The sequence below is a fragment of the Engystomops pustulosus genome, chromosome 4 (assembly GCF_040894005.1).
Source record: "Engystomops pustulosus chromosome 4, aEngPut4.maternal, whole genome shotgun sequence".
NCBI classification, from domain to species: domain Eukaryota; kingdom Metazoa; phylum Chordata; class Amphibia; order Anura; family Leptodactylidae; genus Engystomops; species Engystomops pustulosus.
In genome coordinates this window covers 92,163,987-92,184,212 of record NC_092414.1, presented here as the reverse complement: position 1 = coordinate 92,184,212, position 20,226 = coordinate 92,163,987, and the positions used below count along the sequence as shown (strand labels likewise).

The 20,226-nt window shown below is 39.2% G+C and overlaps 1 protein-coding gene across 1 annotated transcript in view; it reads right to left on the bottom strand.

Annotated features, from left to right (window-relative positions):
• TRHDE (thyrotropin releasing hormone degrading enzyme) overlaps positions 1-2,416 on the bottom strand; it is a 452,112-nt gene extending 449,696 nt beyond the window's left edge. The window contains exon 1 of the mRNA XM_072146727.1: positions 914-2,416. Within this exon, the coding sequence (XP_072002828.1) occupies positions 914-1,665 (752 nt within the window). The 5' untranslated portion in view covers positions 1,666-2,416. The remainder of the gene's footprint in view (positions 1-913) is intronic.
• Between the last annotated feature and the right edge of the window lie 17,810 nt (positions 2,417-20,226).

Genomic DNA, 20,226 nt, shown 5'->3' with positions numbered 1-20,226 from the left:
AATTGCTACAACAAGGGAGGAAAAGTAAAGTATGCAACTTCTAGACTGCCAACACTTTCCCACAGGGCTCTGCTACATCAACGCCTTTTTACATATTAACACAAGAGGCGAAAAACCCATAGAGAGTTAATGTGGATATTAATATTGTCCCCTGCATACAATTTAACATTGCTAAAAACTATTTGTCTTGATGCTTCAAAATTTTGAGCCTACTTTACCAGCTAAGCGAAATGTAGACAGCAGGTAGGTAATCATTTAGCTATAATAATGCTGGTGTGTGGTCAAATCCTATTTTTATTTGTAACTTTGGACACAGAACTGCATACTGTATTATACCATTTGATAAAGTCACAAGGCACATTCACAATACATGGATGGATAACACTGCCTCCCATCTGTAACCTGCCTGTGCACTGAATGCCTATTCTGTAGTTTAGTCTAGCTACTGGAACTCCACACATGCTTGATTCATGCACCCCCCAGGAGGAGAAGACCATGGCTTACAAGAAGAATATCATGTCTTATAATCTGACACATCAGAAAGGCATCAGGCTTTGTTGCTGAAATAGATTTATCAGCAAGGAGCCCGCACTATTCCCAGCTGCATATCCTGTTATTTGCAGACACACAATGGGGGCTGGGGGCTGGAGAGAGTGGGACCAAATGGTGAAGAATTAATGGGAGATAGGGATTGTGAAGGAGAGGTACAAATGAAACCTTTCAGTCAATGTAGTAAAGGAGAGACATTAATGAGACATGGAGGTGGTGGGGGCATCTGCTCACTGCTGCAAGGTGGGTGTTTTATATCATTACAGCTACACCTAGGAGGAAGCATACAATGAGAGACTTCTGACAGAGTTTCTATTGGATATGTTATACATTAGTGTAAATTAAATAATATGGATCTAGTTACCTTCTCTCTCCATGGATCACATAGGAACTCCGGAAGAAGCCAAGTAATTCATTCTCTATAATAGCATTGTAAATGATCTTCATGTTGTAACTTTTCTGAGCCTCCAGGCTCCTGTTTAGAACCACCACTAACACCTGGTTGGCAGGATAAGGGAAGAAGTTAGAAACTTTGACGTCTCCTGCCACTTTGTCCTCTGCTACTTGGACTCTCTCTACATTTAATCTGTGAGCATGGACTACAATGTATCTACTGGAGTTTAGGCATTCAATTTCCACATTCACTTCCCCAGAAAAAGTAAAGTTTTCCATGAATGCAGTGATCATCAGATTGTAGTGCAGTGGTCTCAAGTGTGTGGGTAGTCTCAGGTAAGTCCATGGTTTCCAGTCTTCTTCCTGGTCCTTGTCCTGAAGATGATTGGTTCCATCCCCAGCATCCTTCCCTACCTCCAAATTCTGGTTAAACCTGGCAGCCTCCAGGATACTGTTGTTAAGTGTCCTAGTGGATCCATCTGGACATTCCTCAAAGCGAATACTGAGGAACACTGCAATGATAGTCACAGCGATCAGAGCCAAGATCGAGAGGGCAAAGCCCAGGACCAGCTTCCTGTGCACAGTGATCTGCCTCTCAGTGGTCCTTGGTCTGACAGCCACTGTATCAGCCCACTGGTCCTGAAGACCTCTGCCGTTCCTCATCCCGGAGTCTTGGATCACCATGGAGCTCTGAAGTAATTGTCCTTTATTGGCCACATCCATAGCTGCTCATCCTGGAACTCCAGAGAAATAAATCAAGCTGCAGGTAGATGTCCCACTCCAGGACTTGAGGCATCACAGGCCACTTCATATTCCAGAAGGAAAGGATGTGACAGTTAACCCTTAGTGCAGGATGGCATGACTGGAAATCTTTCTCGGAGGCTGCTGAGGCTGAGTAGGAGCTGCAGGAACTTGGGAAGGAATGGCTTTGGTTCTGGACAAGCCACTTTGTTTATAGTGGGATATTGAAGGCAACTCTGTGCTTATGAGGGGGAGGAGAAGTGACAGGACTGCATGACATTTCAGAGAACTCCAATAGTAGGCAAGGAAATCACACACACTTCTGATTGGGCTGGGGTCCCCTTCTCATGCAAAGAACACAGATCCAAGACACAACACATCCCGGGGAAGTTGCTGTGCTTCCAGCAGGCTCATGTCCTGGAGCATCCCCATCTGGCCAGCACAGCTTTCCTAGGCACACTACACGGTGGATGCGGATCCTTCATGCAGCATCTGCTCTCCTCTGTGTCAGGCAATGACAGGGACAGTGGACCAGGACTGCTCAGCCACCATCATCCAGGGATCCAAGGCAAGTGTAATACTCTAAAGACTAGTATTTCCTAGCTAGTCAATGATGTTAGAAGGATAACACCCTGTGCTTGCTGTAGTGAGTGTATAAAATGAGCAGAGCAGATGCCCCCACCTTCTGCATGTCTCATTTATATCCCTCCTATACCACAGTGGCTGTAAGCTTTCCCTCTGTACCTCTCCTTCATTCTCATTCTCCCTCTTTTATTTATTTTTCTTAATCATTTTGTTTTTCATTCTTTCCCTCCCCCATATCCAGTTCGTGAGCATATGTCTGGCAAGAGCAGGCTATACAGCTGGGGACAATGTAGACTCTTTGCTAATACATCTATCTCAGCAACAATGCTTGATGTCTTCCTGATGTGTCAAATCATAAGACATGTTATTGCTCTTGTACTCATTGATCTTCCTCTCATATGTGTGCATGCATCAAGTAAGTGAGGAGTTTCAGCATCAGCTGGATGCAGCCTCCAGACATGCAGCAGTTACTTCATACACAGGATTTCCTAGCTTATGCCATGTTGTGTATTTAGAAATACAGAACAACTGCAATAAATTAAATTAAAATGTTAATTTGTCAGGTTCTCTGACCTATCATGTGCAATAAAATAGTAAGAAAGACATGTAAGTAATATATTTAATACATTAATACGTTTATTTAGAATAAAAGGCACCAGTGACAATATTCTGATGTGAGACATTTTCTTCTTCTTCAGATAATTATTATTTATTATTATTTATTATCCTATCTATTATGGAAAAGCTGGGTGATGACATGAATAACAACCAATACAAATCTACTTAGTTGCTCAACATCAAAGTAAGAAGTGTACCACTGCTTGTTGTGGTAAATCGTTCATACTTATTACTGAGAAATAACTATTTGAACACTTACAGTAACCTAGGTGGGCACCCAGCTTTCCCAGAAGTCTTTGTAACAATTATGATTTTAATACTTTTTACGAGTACACGCTGCCCCCTTTTTTATGTAATAAAACATCTAGATTTTAAATTCTGCACTTTTCATGTTTTTATGCATGTCTGTAGCCTTGATGGGTGTGACAAATACCCGCATAGTTTCAACAGAACAATGTACTCAGCTTTTCGTGATGCATAAAAGACAACAAAGGTTGGATAACTAAATAATTTGGGAATTTTTTTGTCACTTAGGAAAGCTGGGTGAGAATTTATGTGGCTGCCAAATTTGTTCGTATATAGAACTTTCAGATTGTTTAACAGGTTGAGATTGGAGGCTGACTGAAGCATTTACCAATTCTCTGACCCCTGAAGACTATATAAAGAATTATTATCACAGACAGTGTTATACAATATTCACACAATATGGCAAAAGCTCTTAATTGAGGATATAAAGGTGGGAAAGTATGGGCAAACATTGATTCTGGAACATAAATCAGAGAATGAGGGTAATCAAGAGGTGCAGAGGGAAATCTAGCAACCACTGTAGTAGAAGATGAATATTATTCAGACAAGCACATGGTGGGGGCATCTGCTCCACTTCATGGAGCTGGCTGTTTTATCATCATGATGACCTTACATCTCTAGCTAGGAAATACTAGTCAATACACCATGACACTTGCCTTGTGGGTTTGACTCTCTATAATATGGTGACTGAGTGGTCCTGTTCCACTGTCTGTGTGATAGCTGGACACAGATGAGAGCAGATGCTGCAAGAGGAAACCAGATCCAGACTGAGTGGTCCTGATCCACTGTCTGTGTGATAGTTGGACACAGAGGAGATGCAGCAAGAGGAAACCACAACCAGCCTGCAGCTATGTATTCAGGGAAACTCTTCTTCATCCTAGCTCATGTTCTAAATCACTCAGGTTCCCATGCTTCCCATCACTAATATCAAGCTGATATCTGTAAGTATGATGTTAACAGGACATACAGCTGTGTAACTGCCAGTAAATCATGACAAATCATGCCTGAGGTTGAGCAGAGTCATCTCAGATATAACAAAGTACTTAACCTGTAGCTCTATGATTTCTTCTATTACCATGTCAAATATTAGCTTTTCTACAACACTTTAAGCTTACATCTTCATAAAAAAAAATTGGAGATATTTGTTAATACTTAATATTGTTCTGCATCCTTTTCACTTATTTTGTTGTTCCATAAAATAAATAAGACCTGGCAATAATGTTTTCTTCCTATTTTCCATAATTGGAAATGTGTCATCCTATTTATAAATGTATAGGATACATTATATATATGTGTGTGTGTCCAGAAACAAAAGAAATGATGTCCGCGCTCCAGGGAAATTCAGATAAAATTCATTCTTTTATTGTAGAAATAGCATTAAAATCCATAGGCATGGTTGGCAATCAAATGGTTACCCAGGTCAGTGACCAAATGTGTGTGTGTGTAAAATGTATAAAATGATTAATGAAACTATGGACCGTTTGACCTCCATTCTTTCTGTTGTGTAGTCTGAGAGTATTATATGTAAATGTTCTCTTAAAAAATCAATTGTTGCTGCTCCTTTATTCTTTTGCCTAAGTTTTTGGAAGAGGAATTAGCTATCTAACAGCTGATGTACACTACACAACACTTGGTCACCAAGAGAACCATCTACCTATCTCTTCCAGGTCTTCCAGACGCAGAACTCTGCCCCCCAAACTTCTCATTGATATTTGCTTGGTTGGATTTATGTCCACTTAGGGTGAACAACGTACAAGAGTGACCATAAATAATGGTAAATATGGTGATGTCAATATGGAAGAACATAACTAGCTTCCATCTATAACCACAAAAGTAAGAAATAATGGGCCACATCAATAGACTGGTATTGCCAGTTTTCTGTCATACTTTGCTCTGAAAAGAACGACGCATGCAGGGTGTGCCAGGATATTGAAGACCATTCAATAATCTGGCGCTTTCTGCACATTAGTGAGACAAACTGGATGTAGTATATTCATTATTGATAAATCTGCCCCAATAGTTTTATGGTAAAGTGTTAGACATATCACCTAAAACACTTTAGTTCAATGCTTTTTAATACACATTTAATAAGCTATCATTGGCATTAAAGCTGTTATATAGCATTTACATGTAACAAGTTCAAGAATTAAAAGATTTAAGGGCCAGAGTCAGTAATAGCTTTTTTACCACATACATCACTGCTATGAAACATACATCCATTATGCATGTAAAAGCTTTGGAGAAAATTAAGAGAGACTGCCTGATATTACATCTGCCATCTAAAGGTTACAAACTTGCATCTGCTCATCCTCCACATACTTAGAAGACTCCAATAGAAACAAGTCATTCAGAAGAAGTCAGCCTAGAAACAATTGGAAATTATTCCTAGTTCAAGCTAAACTGGAGCAATGAATTTGTTGAAAGTGAACCTGTCAGTATAGGTTAGGGGGTGTAAAAAGAATGAATAGGTGTACTTTTACCAAGTGTCTGATAAGTCATAGGAGGATTATTATAGCAATTCACCTAACAGCAATGTGTCACTCTAGTTTATTTCCCCCAAGTGAGCTACAAATTCAGCTTGATGTGATGGATATATGTTTATGTACGTAACCCTGTAGTTTATGGGTAATGTCAGAAAGTAGATTGTTTGGATATTATCCATAAATCAAAAATGTCAGTTTACATTTGTTATTGTATTTCACAGGTTAAATGTGTGCTCACAGGAACAGTGAAATATTCCACAAATACTCTTGGGAATATAGTGTCAGTTCACACATACAGGTTTGTTCTATTGGTTTGCTTCATTTCTCTTTGAGCAACTTTGCAAGAATTTTGCTGCCTGACAAACATCTACAACATTAGAATATGTTGTACTATAAAAAATAGGAGCCAAAATATTCTGTGGATTAAAAACAAAAAAAAATACCAATGATCCACTCTTCTCAAAACTTATCTATGTTTTATATTCTCTCTTCAATAATTGGAAAATAAAAGCACATGGGATGGGGTTTTCTAAAGTGGCCATATACATGTGATATCTGATGTTGGCTGAACCAAACATCTGGGAATTCCCTAAACAATGGTTAGATATTGTATTGTTATACAGACACTTTGATTTTATAGACAAACTACTATGATTGGAGCTGTATGGTTAATTTAATATATAAAAATATATATATAAAGTGTCTTACCTGTATACAACACAGGACCTGCTCCAGGCTTGTACTAATAAAGTAGTCTTGATACTGTACACATGTTTTCCCAGCCTACAAACCATAGGTGGGTGGCTCCTCTTTTTCTTAACCATCATAATAACTTATCCATTGACCAATCTGAATTGAATCCTTGGTGTTCTGTAATTACTGGTTTCTAGTGTAGCATCTTGGGATAAGTTCCCTCTTGTTCCTACTCACCCACATGCCTCTATACCTGTAAATTATATGGTCCCCCCCCCCCCATGATAATTCCCCTTCTCCTTTCTATTCCCCAGCATGGTATCAGTGTCATTTATATGCACCAATTCAAATTACTAATATTAATTGTACTTACTGATATGGGCTAAAATTTTAAAATTTAAGCCTCATCTGACAATGACCAAAGAATGGTCATTTTTGGGAAGGTTTGATATAGTCTTATTTGGTTTTGGTTCAATTTTAGCTATTGTATTGCCAGAAATGAGAATATTGACATATCACTTTGTAACGTAATGGCAGATTGCAGACTTTTTAGGTGCAGAATCAAGCAGCGTACCAAAGTTAGCTGCCTCAAGGATTTCATGGAGTGTGCCGGATTTATCATTGAAGCCCAGATGTTTGTTTAGCTTGTGCGACTTTTGAGCTCTGACATTGTTCCATTCTTGCACCTAATAAGTACCAAAACAGAGCATGCTAGACCCAGACTTACTTTTGGGAGCTACTTTTTGGAACTAAAAAGTCGCACACCACAAAAAGTAGGAAATGTGAGACAAGCAACTCATCACATGTATCACAAAGGGAAAAACGTAACATTGCAATGATTAAGTAGGCAAAGTTCAGGAAACTTGTAAAAGCGGCAGCCAGAAAACTATGATAGATGTGCTCCAATAAGTATTATATTGGTTGTCTACTTCAGAATCATGATTTTTTTCTCTAATGTCCCTTTATAAGACTCCTTACTCTTGCCCCCTCCAGCAAGTTCAATTGCTGGCATTTGTAAAGAGCTACCTACTTAAACATTTGCTTTTAAATGTACCACTTGGTTGGATAAGGGCTGGTCTTCCCTTATAATATAACAGGGAAAAATTTGGTTTAGGAGGTTTATTTCCCAAGACATTTCAGAACATTCAAGTTTCCAATAATACAGTATTGTAATCCTGTATGAGCTACAGTATCCAGTGTGTAACTTGTGTTTCTATAGCTAGGATTGACCGGCCATTGGAAAACTATTAATTTTAATGTAGCCATGGCCATCCATACACTGTCAAAGTTACTGAAGCCTATGGAAAGGCATAAATCAGAAGCCGGTTCCTTCTCAAGACATTTTTCTGTTTACCAAATTACTTAACCCTCTCCCAGAACATCAAAGAGGCGCCAAAGCCTGAAACTCACAACTGTAATTGCTTTATAGAAAATATAACAACTTGTGAACGTCACAATATTGCCAGTTACTATTGCAGGAAGCCCTTGTTTTTTTCTGTTTCCTAATTTACATGCAACCTTGGTGTTGCACTTCATGTTATTTTTCATAGCACAGTAATTACCAAACAGGCCAGAAAGTCTCGTTCTTCAAATATATTTCCTCTTAACCATTAATCCCGTGTGCAACAGTCAATAAATGCTAATAAATGTTAATAACCCTCACAAGGAATTATACGGCTGCAGACATATACAATTTCTTCTTTAAAATTCCCCTCAAGAAATATTAGTTTGTTTGCACTTTTTTATTTATGTACATTACAGAGTTTTATGCCTCCTCTTGGATATTAATGGATTGCAAAATGCTCCTATGCACAGACTGCTTCCGATATACATTGTAATTAAGGAAGCAGATCATTTGTATAAAGATCAATACCATGCAATTTATTCAGGACCTTGGGAAACAGGGGGTCATTAATTTTTGTTCTTTCCTGTAAAAAGAATAATTCAGACTAGAGTGAAACAAAATGATTTCATCACTGGAGCCACTAATGTTTAACTCTGCATGCTGTCATTTTTAAGCATTATGTATTATCCTGCGTTCCCTGTGCTGTAACATGAACAGAAAGAGGATATAATACACACCGAGCTGTGAATACACTCTAAATGTTGACGGCAATGTTTATTCTTTGTTGATAAATTGCTTAAAGAGTATTTGTTTTACAAAGTAAATATTATTTTTTTTTATAATGAACATGTGTGTATTTATTTCAGTTTCAATGCAATGTTGAATGTTACAACATCCTCTTTAGCGCCATCTTGTGGGGTATAGAGCAATAAAAAGCTAAAGTCACCTTTGTACCTGTATAGGTATAATCAGAAAAGGGAGCCGTAAGCTACAGTTCTTTTTTCTGTATTGTATTCTGTACTTACATGTCCTGTGTATGCACTTTGACATTGTCGTATACAATATTCATATATTTTAAATATACATTGTGAATCTCCATTTTGCAGACGTGAAATCCTCATTGAAGACTAACACTTCATAAAGATTTGTGCAGATCTCTATAACAATGATATGGTACCAGTATGTTATCTGTATTGCATTTGTGTTTCCAATAGGTTTTTTTATCTTATTTCTGTTTTTTTCTAAGAAAAATTATTTGTGCACCGTGATGCAATTCTGACTACATAGAGATCACAGTACTTCCTTATTTTGGCAATGTAATAAACATATATGTGACACCAGTCAGTATACCCCAAGCAGTGCCTGGCTCACAATAGGGAGTTTACTACTTCCCAACTCATCCACAAGTAAAACAGCACAGTATATGGAACATTATAGACTTTTTGGACACACATTTTATGTTTTTCAGTGATTTTTTATTTTAGTGAAAATTCTGTTTAAATGTTTATGCAAATTAACACTATGTACCAGAAACAGATATGGAGAGCAGAGGGACCTTGCTAAAGATCTGTATATGAACCCATTATTGTAATAGCTCATGATAGAACTGAGAACATGACAATTTATTAATTAAGCCCTTTGCATTTGATCTAATATACAGTTATCTTTCCATAAGAAATGCATTGCTCTAATAAAATGTCCATATTGGCAATATCCTAACCCTTTAATAATCCTAATTTGAATAGTGTAATACCAAATTCACACTCAACTGCAAATGTTTACAATCTGATCCAAAGATGCATTCCGCTTTGGCAGGGGGTAGAGCTCAACCTTTGCATTACTTTGCGAAGGTTGATTTCTATACCCTGAATCCACAGCTATAGTTAACACGCTGTGAATCTTAAACCTTCAGCTGAAGTCAGTTTCCACTGCTGGGTTTTATGCAGCCTGTGGATAAAATTCATATTAATCTCATCCACTATTTTGTTACTGTAAATCTGAATTAACAGACCATTTGTCCCCACATCAGAGAATTTATAGGCAGAGTTGGTCTTTTAAAATATAAGATGCTGGGTGCTAAAGATCAGCACTGATTAGTAATGATTGCCGTAAATTGTGCTCATATATGCCCAGTGTTTGAATGACTTTGTATGGTGCACATGGCTGAGGTGGTATACGTCTTATGTATGTGTATAGTGTTTGTGGTGTGTGCATAGTATCTATGCAGTGTACTTCATCTTCCTGTTGTGTGTGAAGCATTGGTCTGCCACGTGCACTGTGCTTGCCAGTTTCATGGTTGTTCTCGTCGATTGAGTGCAATTCTGATACAGTGTGAATGTTAGAAATGTATGCTGCACGTTTCTAATGTGTTTACTGTTGCCTGTTTTGTGTGCTGAATAGTACATGTACAATTTTGTATGGTACGTTTCTTATTTTATGTTTGTTGTAGTTTATTGTGTGTACTGGGCAATGTTTATGGAGCAGCTCTCTACAGTAACGAGGTGCGTAAGGGGGTATTCTTATCTGGGCATTGACATTTAATTAAATTCATCTGGCATAAATTAGTTTCTTCAATAAATTCATTTATACAAAAAATTGCACTGGTGTGAAGATACTTTCTAATAAATGTAGCTACGTCGTCCCTTTAGAAACAAAATTGTAGTCCTTGGATAAGACCACCATTGTTGAAGTAATTGCTCAAACAAATAGTTTTTATATATGATATGGTCAGGAGCTACTGCATGTCCCACAGCCATCCTGTGGTAACAAACACTAAACCCAGATGGTCAGACAGGGTTTGCGGTTTGGCCACAACCAAAGGACAGCTATCTGGGAACAGCACAGCTATACTTCTTTTTTATTTAAATAACATGCAATTGAGAATACCCCCTCCTGACTCCAATTTGGATCAAAGATCAATGTCAGGCTTCAGGATTAGTGAACCCCCTGGACTCCCGTAGATGACAACACAAGCAACACCTAGGACCGTAATCTAAGTGGCACCCAGTCTTCACCAGAGCCCGTCGCAAAGCAGGATGGTTTTGCTGCGGCATGGTGCCACCAGGTCGTTCCACAGGCATGACTTGGTTGAGGTACAGGAACACCAGGCAAACTCGAAATCAGGGACAGGCACGTAGTCAAGACAGGCGGCAATGATGCAGAAACTGGAAAGGAGCAGGAGGTCAGGGCTGGCATTGAAGGAGCAAGGTCAGGTCAGGTCCTAGGTCACAACATGAAGACAGAATACAATGAATGCACATGGGAAGCTTTCTGAAAGGCTAGGAGCATTAAGATTCGGTGGGGGTTACTGGGAGCAGCCGGCATTTACAGAATCAAAGAATTGGCCAGCGGTCCGCTGGCCCTTTAAATCTGTGAAAGCCAGCATGCGCACCCTAGGGATCGAGGATGCGTGTGCTGGCCAGCCGGGGTGAGGGCAGGAATGTGGAGAGGTGAGTATGCTAGGAACCAGGAGCCACCATGGAGAGGGGCACGGGTGTGCCTGCGATCCGACACATGCCAATCAAATTTCAACATTGTACTACACACTGATAGCATGTCTTTCAGAGAATGGGTCTTAACACTGAAATAAAAATATCCTTAATCCCTTAAGGACCAGGCCCTTTTTCGTTTTGCGTTTATTTTTCAATCCCCACCTTCAAAAATCTATAATCTTTTTTCTTTTTCCATGTAAAAAACTCTGTATGGGCCTGTTTTCTGCATAACAAATCGTACTTCATAGTGATGGAATTTAATATTCTATGTTGTGTACTGGGAAGCGGGAAAAAAAATTCTGAATGCAGTGAAAAAGATGAAAAAACGCATTTGTGCCATTTTCTTGTGGGCTTGGGTTTTACGACTTTAACTGTGGGACCCAAATGACGTGTCAACTTTATTCTTTGGGTCAGTACGATCACTGAGATAACAAATTTATATAGGTTTTATAATGTTTTCGTATATGTACAAAAATTAAAACCTCCTGTACAAAAAAAAAAATTCTTCATTTTGCAATCTACTGTTGCTTATAACTTTGGTGTACAGAGCTGTGGATGATGTCATTTTTTGTGCCCTTTTGATCACTTTTTATTAAATTTTTTATATTTTTCAAATTGCAAAAAAGTGCCATTTGCGACTTAGGGTGCTATTTTCCATTACAAGGTTAAACGCAGTGAAAAACCGTTATTATATTTTGATAAATCGGGCATTTTTGGATGCAGCGATACCTAAATGTGTTTATGATTTTGACTGTTTATTTATATTTATATGACTTCTAGGGAAAGGGGGGAAATTATTAGAATTTTTAGGTTATTTTAATATAATTCATTTTTATTTTTACTATTTTTCTGACCCCCTACGGTACTTTAACCATTGCTTATCTGATTGATAATATCACATGCCATACTATACTATATGGGGAATTTGCATATCGCACATTGTAATAGATAGCCTCGGACATGACAGCCTCGGATTTCTTTTTGACCCAAAGCTGTCATGGCAATGAATCACCGGCTCCTTAATGCCATGACAGCTGACAGCGATCAAAGGGTTAACACCCACGATCAGTGCTAGCACTGATCACAGGTGTTAGCGACGAATGTTTGCTCCATTGTGAAACAAACACACTCACAGGTGTTTGTTTCATGAAGAGGCCGCTTCATACTCCCCCCTACCCAACAAGACATACAGTAACATCTTTTTGTGTTATGGGGTTAAACAGATATTTTAAGAGATTCCAAGGATTTCTTGAAGCAGCACACTTAATAACATATTAGCACTTAACAAAAACAACTATTTTATTTCAGTGATTCAAGTTCCATCTGCCTAGACTGTTATTTATAGAACTATACAGTCTTTTGAACACAACAATAACATGATGTTTTGATGCTTTAAATCAAATTACTAAACACAGTTTGATGTTTTTATTAATAGTTGATTATCTATAAAGGGACATAACAGAAACAAATACATCTACACATAGAAAAGGCAAATCTGAAAATTATGATTATAATTTAGCTATTTGCTTTATTAAAGCTGTCCAAAAAGAACCATATCCAATGTTTTGGCTTGGTACAAATTTGATTATTTGTTTATAGTCTGTTCTACACTGTGTCTATAATATAATGCCTATATGTACAGGCGGCCACCTACTTAAAGGAAACCTACCACTTAGTATGGCAGGGGTAAGCTGTAAGTACCGAGCACCAGCTCAGGGTGAGCTGGTGCCGGTACTTACTTTCGTTAGTGTTAAAACCGCGGTATCGCGGTTTTAACACTTTTTAAACTTTAGGGCAGAAGGGGCTTCGGCGCTGCGCGCGACCGTGCGCGCGCAACATCTCCGCTATTTCCTATGGAGGCGCGCGCACGATCGTGCGCACGCAGCGCCGAAGTGTCTTCTGCCCTAAAGTTTAAAAAGTGTTAAAACCGCGATACCGCGGTTTTAACACTAACGAAAGTAAGTACCGGCACCAGCTCACCCTGAGCTGGTGCTCGGTACTTACAGCTTACCCCTGCCATACTAAGTGGTAGGTTTCCTTTAAGGACACCCGACTTACAGGCGACCCCTAGTTACAGACAGACTTCTCTGCCCCCTGTGACATCTGGTGAAGCTTTGTGGATGCTTTACTATAGTCCCAGGCTGCAATAATCAGCTGTAAGGTGTCTGTAATGAAGCTTTATTGATAATCCTCGGTCCCATTACAGCAAAAAATTATGAAAATCCAATTGTCACTGCGACAAAAAAATTTTTTGGAATTCTATACTGTGATAGACCATTGTTTCTAATATTTGAAAATTCCATAAGGAAAGGTTCTTTTCCACAGTACTGCCACCTTGCAAATGTAATTCTAATAATTAAAAAAGGGACAAAAAGTGATCCAGGAAAGTCTAACATCAATTGTTGGGAAAATATTTGATGGGTTTATTATAGATGCTTTCCTTCAGTATCTCATTGTACATAACCTAATAACCCAGCATCAGCATGGGTTTATAAGACATCGGTCTTGCCAGACTAATCTGATTGGCTTCTATGACAAGGTAAGTTCCAGGCTGTGGATGATGTATATCTGGACCTAAAGGGAGACCTCATTACAATGTACAAATATTTGAGTGATCAGTGCAAAGATCTCTCCAAAGATCTTTTCATACCTAGATCTCTGACAAGGGGACATCTTCTACACCTAGAGGAGGGGCAATTCTACCATCACCATAGACAAAGGTTCTTTACTGTGCGAGCAGTGAGACTTTGGAACTCTCTGCCAATGGATTTTGTAATGGCTCATAATTTTGACATGTTCAAAAGGGCCTGGATGCCTTCCTAGACAGCAATTATATCACATTGTATGGAAATAGAACTTGTAAGTAGTTTCTGTTGATCCAGGCAGTTATTGTGATCACCATATTAGGGGTCAGGAAGCAATTTTTCCCTGCTTTAGACCAACTGGCTTCAGTTTTGCAGGTTTTTGCCTTTATCTGGATCAATTAGTAGGTTGGTCTTTTTCTAACCCCCTTTTTTTACCATGATAATTGTATAGAGATATGTTGTACACTAATGCTACAAATAAAGTTTCTCATAATGACAAATAAGTCAACACACAGTGTAACTCTATGCTTTCCAATGTTTCCTGTGTCTAGTGGAAAATTGTTGTTGGAGTAAAATACAAAATTTAAACAAAAACATTAATAACATATTGTGATTGTAATCAAATGTGGTGTTTGGCTGTGAAAAACAACAAACATTTGTATCTTTGTGAAATAGTATCTGCGACATAGCACTCCGAAAAGTCACCACAGCTTGATAATAACCCTTTCTATAAATGACAACACTAAAAAGCTGTGAAAGTTTATCCATTGTCATGCTGGGGACATTGTATATAAAGCGATCACTTAAGAGCCTTACGTGTGTAAGAATATTGTGTCTGTCTGAGACAATCAGCAGGCAACTGTTGAGTACTGTGCAGTGACCTTCCATCTCCAGATTCTATGAATTGTGATGTGATGATAGAGATTCCTATGGAGAGCTCACAATTGACAATTGTTGTGACAATTTCAAACTGTTTTGCATGTCTATCTACATTTCGGCAGTTTTGTGTGTGATGTACCTTTAAAACGTGATTCATCTTAGTGCAGGTTTACAGGTAGTTACAAAGATAAATAAGATGTTTGCTTATTTAAGAACTGTACCAGCCCAAGAAATAACTTAATATCAGACAGGGTCGGAATGTCCCACTGTGAAACATTGTGGCCTGATCCCCTTTTGCTCACTAACTCTGCCCCCATCACCACTAACTCTACTTCCTGCCTCTCACTGTGTTGGGACTACAGCTCTATCTGCATCCAATAAAAAAGCCTTCAGCTTTCTGCATCACCACTGTTCCTCTGCTCCAGCTGTGTGTAGAGGCCAGCAAGCACAACCTGGGGGGTGAGGTGGCATAAAATAGGGAGGAGATGAGGAGCCACAGTATGAGGAGGAGATGATTGGTCAAAATATGAGGGGTGAAAATATCAGGAGGAGATGAGGGGCCACAATGAAAGGGGGAGATGAAAGGCCACGATATAAGGGGGGATGACAAAGGGCCACAAAAGACAGGGTGTTGAAGTGCCACAATATGGGAGGACTACAATAGAAGGGGAGATAAGGGGCAACAATATTAGAGAAATCTGGTGGAAGTTTGCTTGAATTGCATTTTAAAATGAATTTCAAGAATCTCTGCAGAATATCCTACCTGAATGCAGATGTGTTTAGAACTAAAGGCTTACATCTGGATAGAAACAACAAGTGTATTTGGCAAAACACTTGCTACCTACCAATTATAAGCGTTTAGGTCAAGATACATTTGCGTTCAGGAAGGAAATGCTCCAGAGGTGCTTCAAATTCTTTCTAAAACACAATTCTATCACATGTTGTGAACATGACCGTAGACTGCGTTCACACTATGGCCCAGATCTAATGAACTAAACAGTAGATGGACGGCACTCCATAGGTAAGCGGTGCTCTGGGTACGGCTTCGGCCTCAATGTAGATTACAAAGGAGATCCCGGCACTCGCCAAAGGTATGCAAACAATATTTTATTGTAAGATCAACTTACAGCATGCTGTGCAGGGATACAAAACGGGAACGCGTTTCCGGCTCAGTACACGAGCCTTTATCAACCATACTGCATCGCTACACATATCACACTTAAATACAAAGTAGCGGCCTAAACCCCGCCCACTGACGTCACATCCTACCGGAATCCTGACCTCCGTGTTGTGACGTAGTGGCTTTAGGTATTTTCCTCATTCTGGTTGTGTTTCTGAAAGAGAGATTTAGACAGAGTCAAAACACTGGTGCATCAACATTTGGACAAGACTAAAAGTAGTTAAAACAGAAATAGAAAATAAAGAAGTTACAAAAGGATAAACTCATCTCAGATGAACTATCACTACAATTATGAAAAATTGTTTAAATCATAATCACGGTTTAACCCTCGAGGTTCCAGGGTCCCCAGAGTATGTATCCAATAAGCCTCGCGGCGGCGAATGAGAGTTTTGATATTACCACCTCTACGGGGAATTTGAATTTGTTCGACCACTTGGAACCTAAGCTGAGCGATGGAATGTTTCCTTTCATAAAAGTGGTAAGGGATAGGCAATAATCTGTTGTTACATCTGATGGTCGATTTATGTTTGTTGATGCGTTATTTTACAGGTTGTATCGTTTCCCCTATATATAAGTATCCACAAGGACACTTTATGGAATAAATCACATTCCGGGAGTTACATGTGTAATACCCCTGTATCTTAATGGGTTGCCCAGTGTGGGGGTGATATAGTATGTCACTACGAAGAACATTAGAGCACTCAGAACAGCTCAAACATGGGAAAGTACCTCTCTTCTGTGTCACCAAAAAGTCTTGTTTTGGTAGTTTTTGTGTGCCCCCCATGTCAGCTCGTATCAGCTTGTTCTGTAGGTTTGGAGCCTTTTTATTACAGATTAGGGGTGGATTCTGAAATTCCTTGACTTCAGCAAACGATGTTCGAAGTATACGCCAGTGTTTCCTGACCATTGTGTCAATCCTGCTATTAAACATTTGGACAAGACTAAAAGTAGTTAAAACAGAAATAGAAAATAAAGAAGTTACAAAAGGATAAACTCATCTCAGATGAACTATCACTACAATTATGAAAAATAGTTTAAATCATAATCACGGTTTAACCCTCGAGGTTGCAGGGTCCCCAGAGTATGTATCCAATAAGCCTCGCGGCGGCGAATGAGAGTTTTGATATTACCACCTCTACGGGGAATTTGAATTTGTTCGACCACTTGGAACCTAAGCTGAGCGATGGAATGTTTCCTTTCATAAAAGTGGTAAGTGATAGGCAATAGTCTGTTGTTACATCTGATGGTCGATTTATGTTTGTTGATGCGTTATTTTACAGGTTGTATCGTTTCCACTATATATAAGTATCCACAAGGACACTTTATGGAATAAATCACATTCCGGGAGTTACATGTGTAATACCCCTGTATCTTAAAGGGTTGCCCAGTGTGGGGGTGATATAGTATGTCACTACGAAGAACATTAGAGCACTCAGAACAGCTCAAACATGGGAAAGTACCTCTCTTCTGTGTCACCAAAAAGTCTTGTTTTGGTAGTTTTTGTGTGCCCCCCATGTCAGCTCGTATCAGCTTGTTCTGTAGGTTTGGAGCCTTTTTATTACAGATTAGGGGTGGATTCTGAAATTCCTTGACTTCAGGAAACGATGTTCGAAGTATACGCCAGTGTTTCCTGACCATTGTGTCAATCCTGCTATTAAAGGGATGGTGTTGGTGGCTGAAAATGATCCTCTTCTCGGCTCGTACGCTGGGACTGATAGTGCCTGTAGTAGCAGTACTTCTACCCTCCTTCAACAGATGTTCGGGATAGCCTCTGTCCCGAAATCTAGATTCCATCTCATCCAATCTGTCCTTCCTGGTCCTTTCCTCCGACACTACTCTGCATACTCTTTGAAACTGGGATTTGGGAACAGATTTCTTTGTGGCATAGGGGTGGTTGCTGCGGTAGTGTAACACACTATTCCTATCTGTATCTTTCCTATACAGGTCTGTGCCCAAAGTCCCATCAATCCTTTTGTACACCACTGTGTCCAAGAAACTAATTCTCATATCGTTACTCGTCATAGTGAACTGAAGTTCACCACGTATAGAATTGAGGTGTTGTAGAAATACATCTAGGGTCCCTTGCGATGCAGTATGATTGATAAAGGCTTGTGTACTGAGCCGAAAACGCGTTCTCATTTTGTGTCCCTGCACAGCATGCTGTAAGTTGATCTTACAATAAAATATTGTTTACATATCTTTGGCGAGTGCCGGGATCTCCTTTCAGATCTAATGAAACTGTCTGTTTTTTGTCATACTTTGCCATACTTTGCAATGAAATGAATGTCTTGGGAGCTTGCACATGTACTTAACAAGTGGCTGTGCCAGTTTTGTGTCGCGGCTGTGTCCAACAAGACAGAAAAAAATGTGTACCTAAAAGGTTGTGTTAGTTCTTAGTCAGAGATTGCAAAACATTTACAGCGACTCAACAGAATTGTCACACACAGTGGGGCACATTTACTAAGGGTCCATTGGACGCATTTCTGTCAGGTTTCCCGACTATTTCTGATTTGCATTGAATTGCCCTGGGTTTTTGGCACACGCGATCTGATTGTGGAGCATCCGCGCCGGCTTTCATGCGACACAAATCGGGGGTGTGACCTTCAGATAACCCGACTAATTTGGACAAACCGTGAAATATAAAATTAAAATCTTGTGTCGCAAGATCAGCTTTCACATACACCGGGAAGAAGATGGTGAACTCCATTGGACCTCAGCGGGAAGTGACACATGCAGGAAATTGCAGCTCCCAATCCTCGTTGGACATTCCGGATCGGGGATCGCGACAGGACGGGTAAATAAATGTGCCCCAGTATGTTAAAGGTGTGAGATGGTGCACACTTCCCAAGCAGTGCAGGGGGCGTCAGATAATTGAAGACCATGCACCAGTATTGAATAATCTAGTGCTCCCTGTAGTTTGTCTAACTTTCAATAAATCTGGCACTATGTGTTTGCATTGTGTTTTAAAACACATTGTGGCTCTTTTTCTTAACCGTCCCGTTGCCTCCACCGATCTGGAATGTCCGACGAGGATTCGGAGCTGCCGCGATTCACTAAGATCGTGCGTCCAATTTCCAGCATGTGTCGCTTCCCCGGTCAGGTCTGCCGGAGTTCACCATCTTCTTCCCAGTGCATGTAAGTGCGTGTCTTGCAACACAATTTTGAAAGTTAAATTCCGCGGTTTGTTAGAATCAGTCGGGTTGTCCGACGGCCACGCCCCCTATTTGTGTCGCATTAAAGCTTGCACCAATGCACCAAAATCCGATCGCGTGTGCCAAAAACCTGTGTGCAATTCAGGGCAAATTGGAAATATTCGGGAAACCCGACGGAAATGCGTCCCATTTTAAAGTTTTACCACCATTAATAATGATGTGTTTTGGGATACGTTTCGCCTCAAGAATATGTTTATTTTTTTTGCACAATAATTGCTGCTCTGTGTGGAAAACGAAATAATGATCATGTTACTTTTCTACACAATGCACGAAAAACATAACACGAAATGGACAAATCTTCATGTAATCCACATGAAAAACGGACATAAAAATGTGTATTGGATGTGGATTATCATGTGGATTTTCTGCATTATACTTCACAACATGTGCAAATAGCTTTAGAGCACATATTGTACAATTATCACCAGCACCATTATTTGGCGATATACTGTATATTCCGGCGTATAAGATGACCTGGTGTATAAGACGTTCCTGTTAAAATATAGAGTTTACGATATTCGCCATATAAGAATACCCCTTTTCCAACACATACAAAACACCGGTAAGAATTAAAAAAAAAAACTGATTTGAATTTAACATGGTCCTTTTTTTAATTTAAATTCTTATGACATGCAGGTATATAGCAGGAAAACTGTCGCTCATAAACATAAGGCATACAACCACAACATTACCATCGTCCATTTTACTGTAAATGTTACCATACTGTACCTTAAATTTTTATTTTATTAAATATTCCATGCCATGTACTCAGAAGCGGGAAAAAAATTCCTAATGCAATGAAAATGGTAAAAAAATGCATTTGCGCCATTTTCTTGTGGGCTTGGATACTACGTCTTTCACTGAGCGCCCCAAATGACATGTCTACTTTATTCTTTGGGTCGGTACGATTAAGGGGATACCAAATTTGTATAGGTTTTATAATGTTTTCATACATTTACAAAAATGAAAACCTCCTGTACAAAAATTATTTTTTTGATTTTGCCAACTTCTGGCGCTGTTTTAGGACTGTACAACCTTTTGATCACTTTTTATTGATTTTTTTATATTTTTCAAAATGGCAAAAAAGTGCAATTTTTCGACTTTGGGCGCTATTTTACGTTACGGGGTTAAACGCATTGAAAAACCGTTATCATATTTTGATAGAT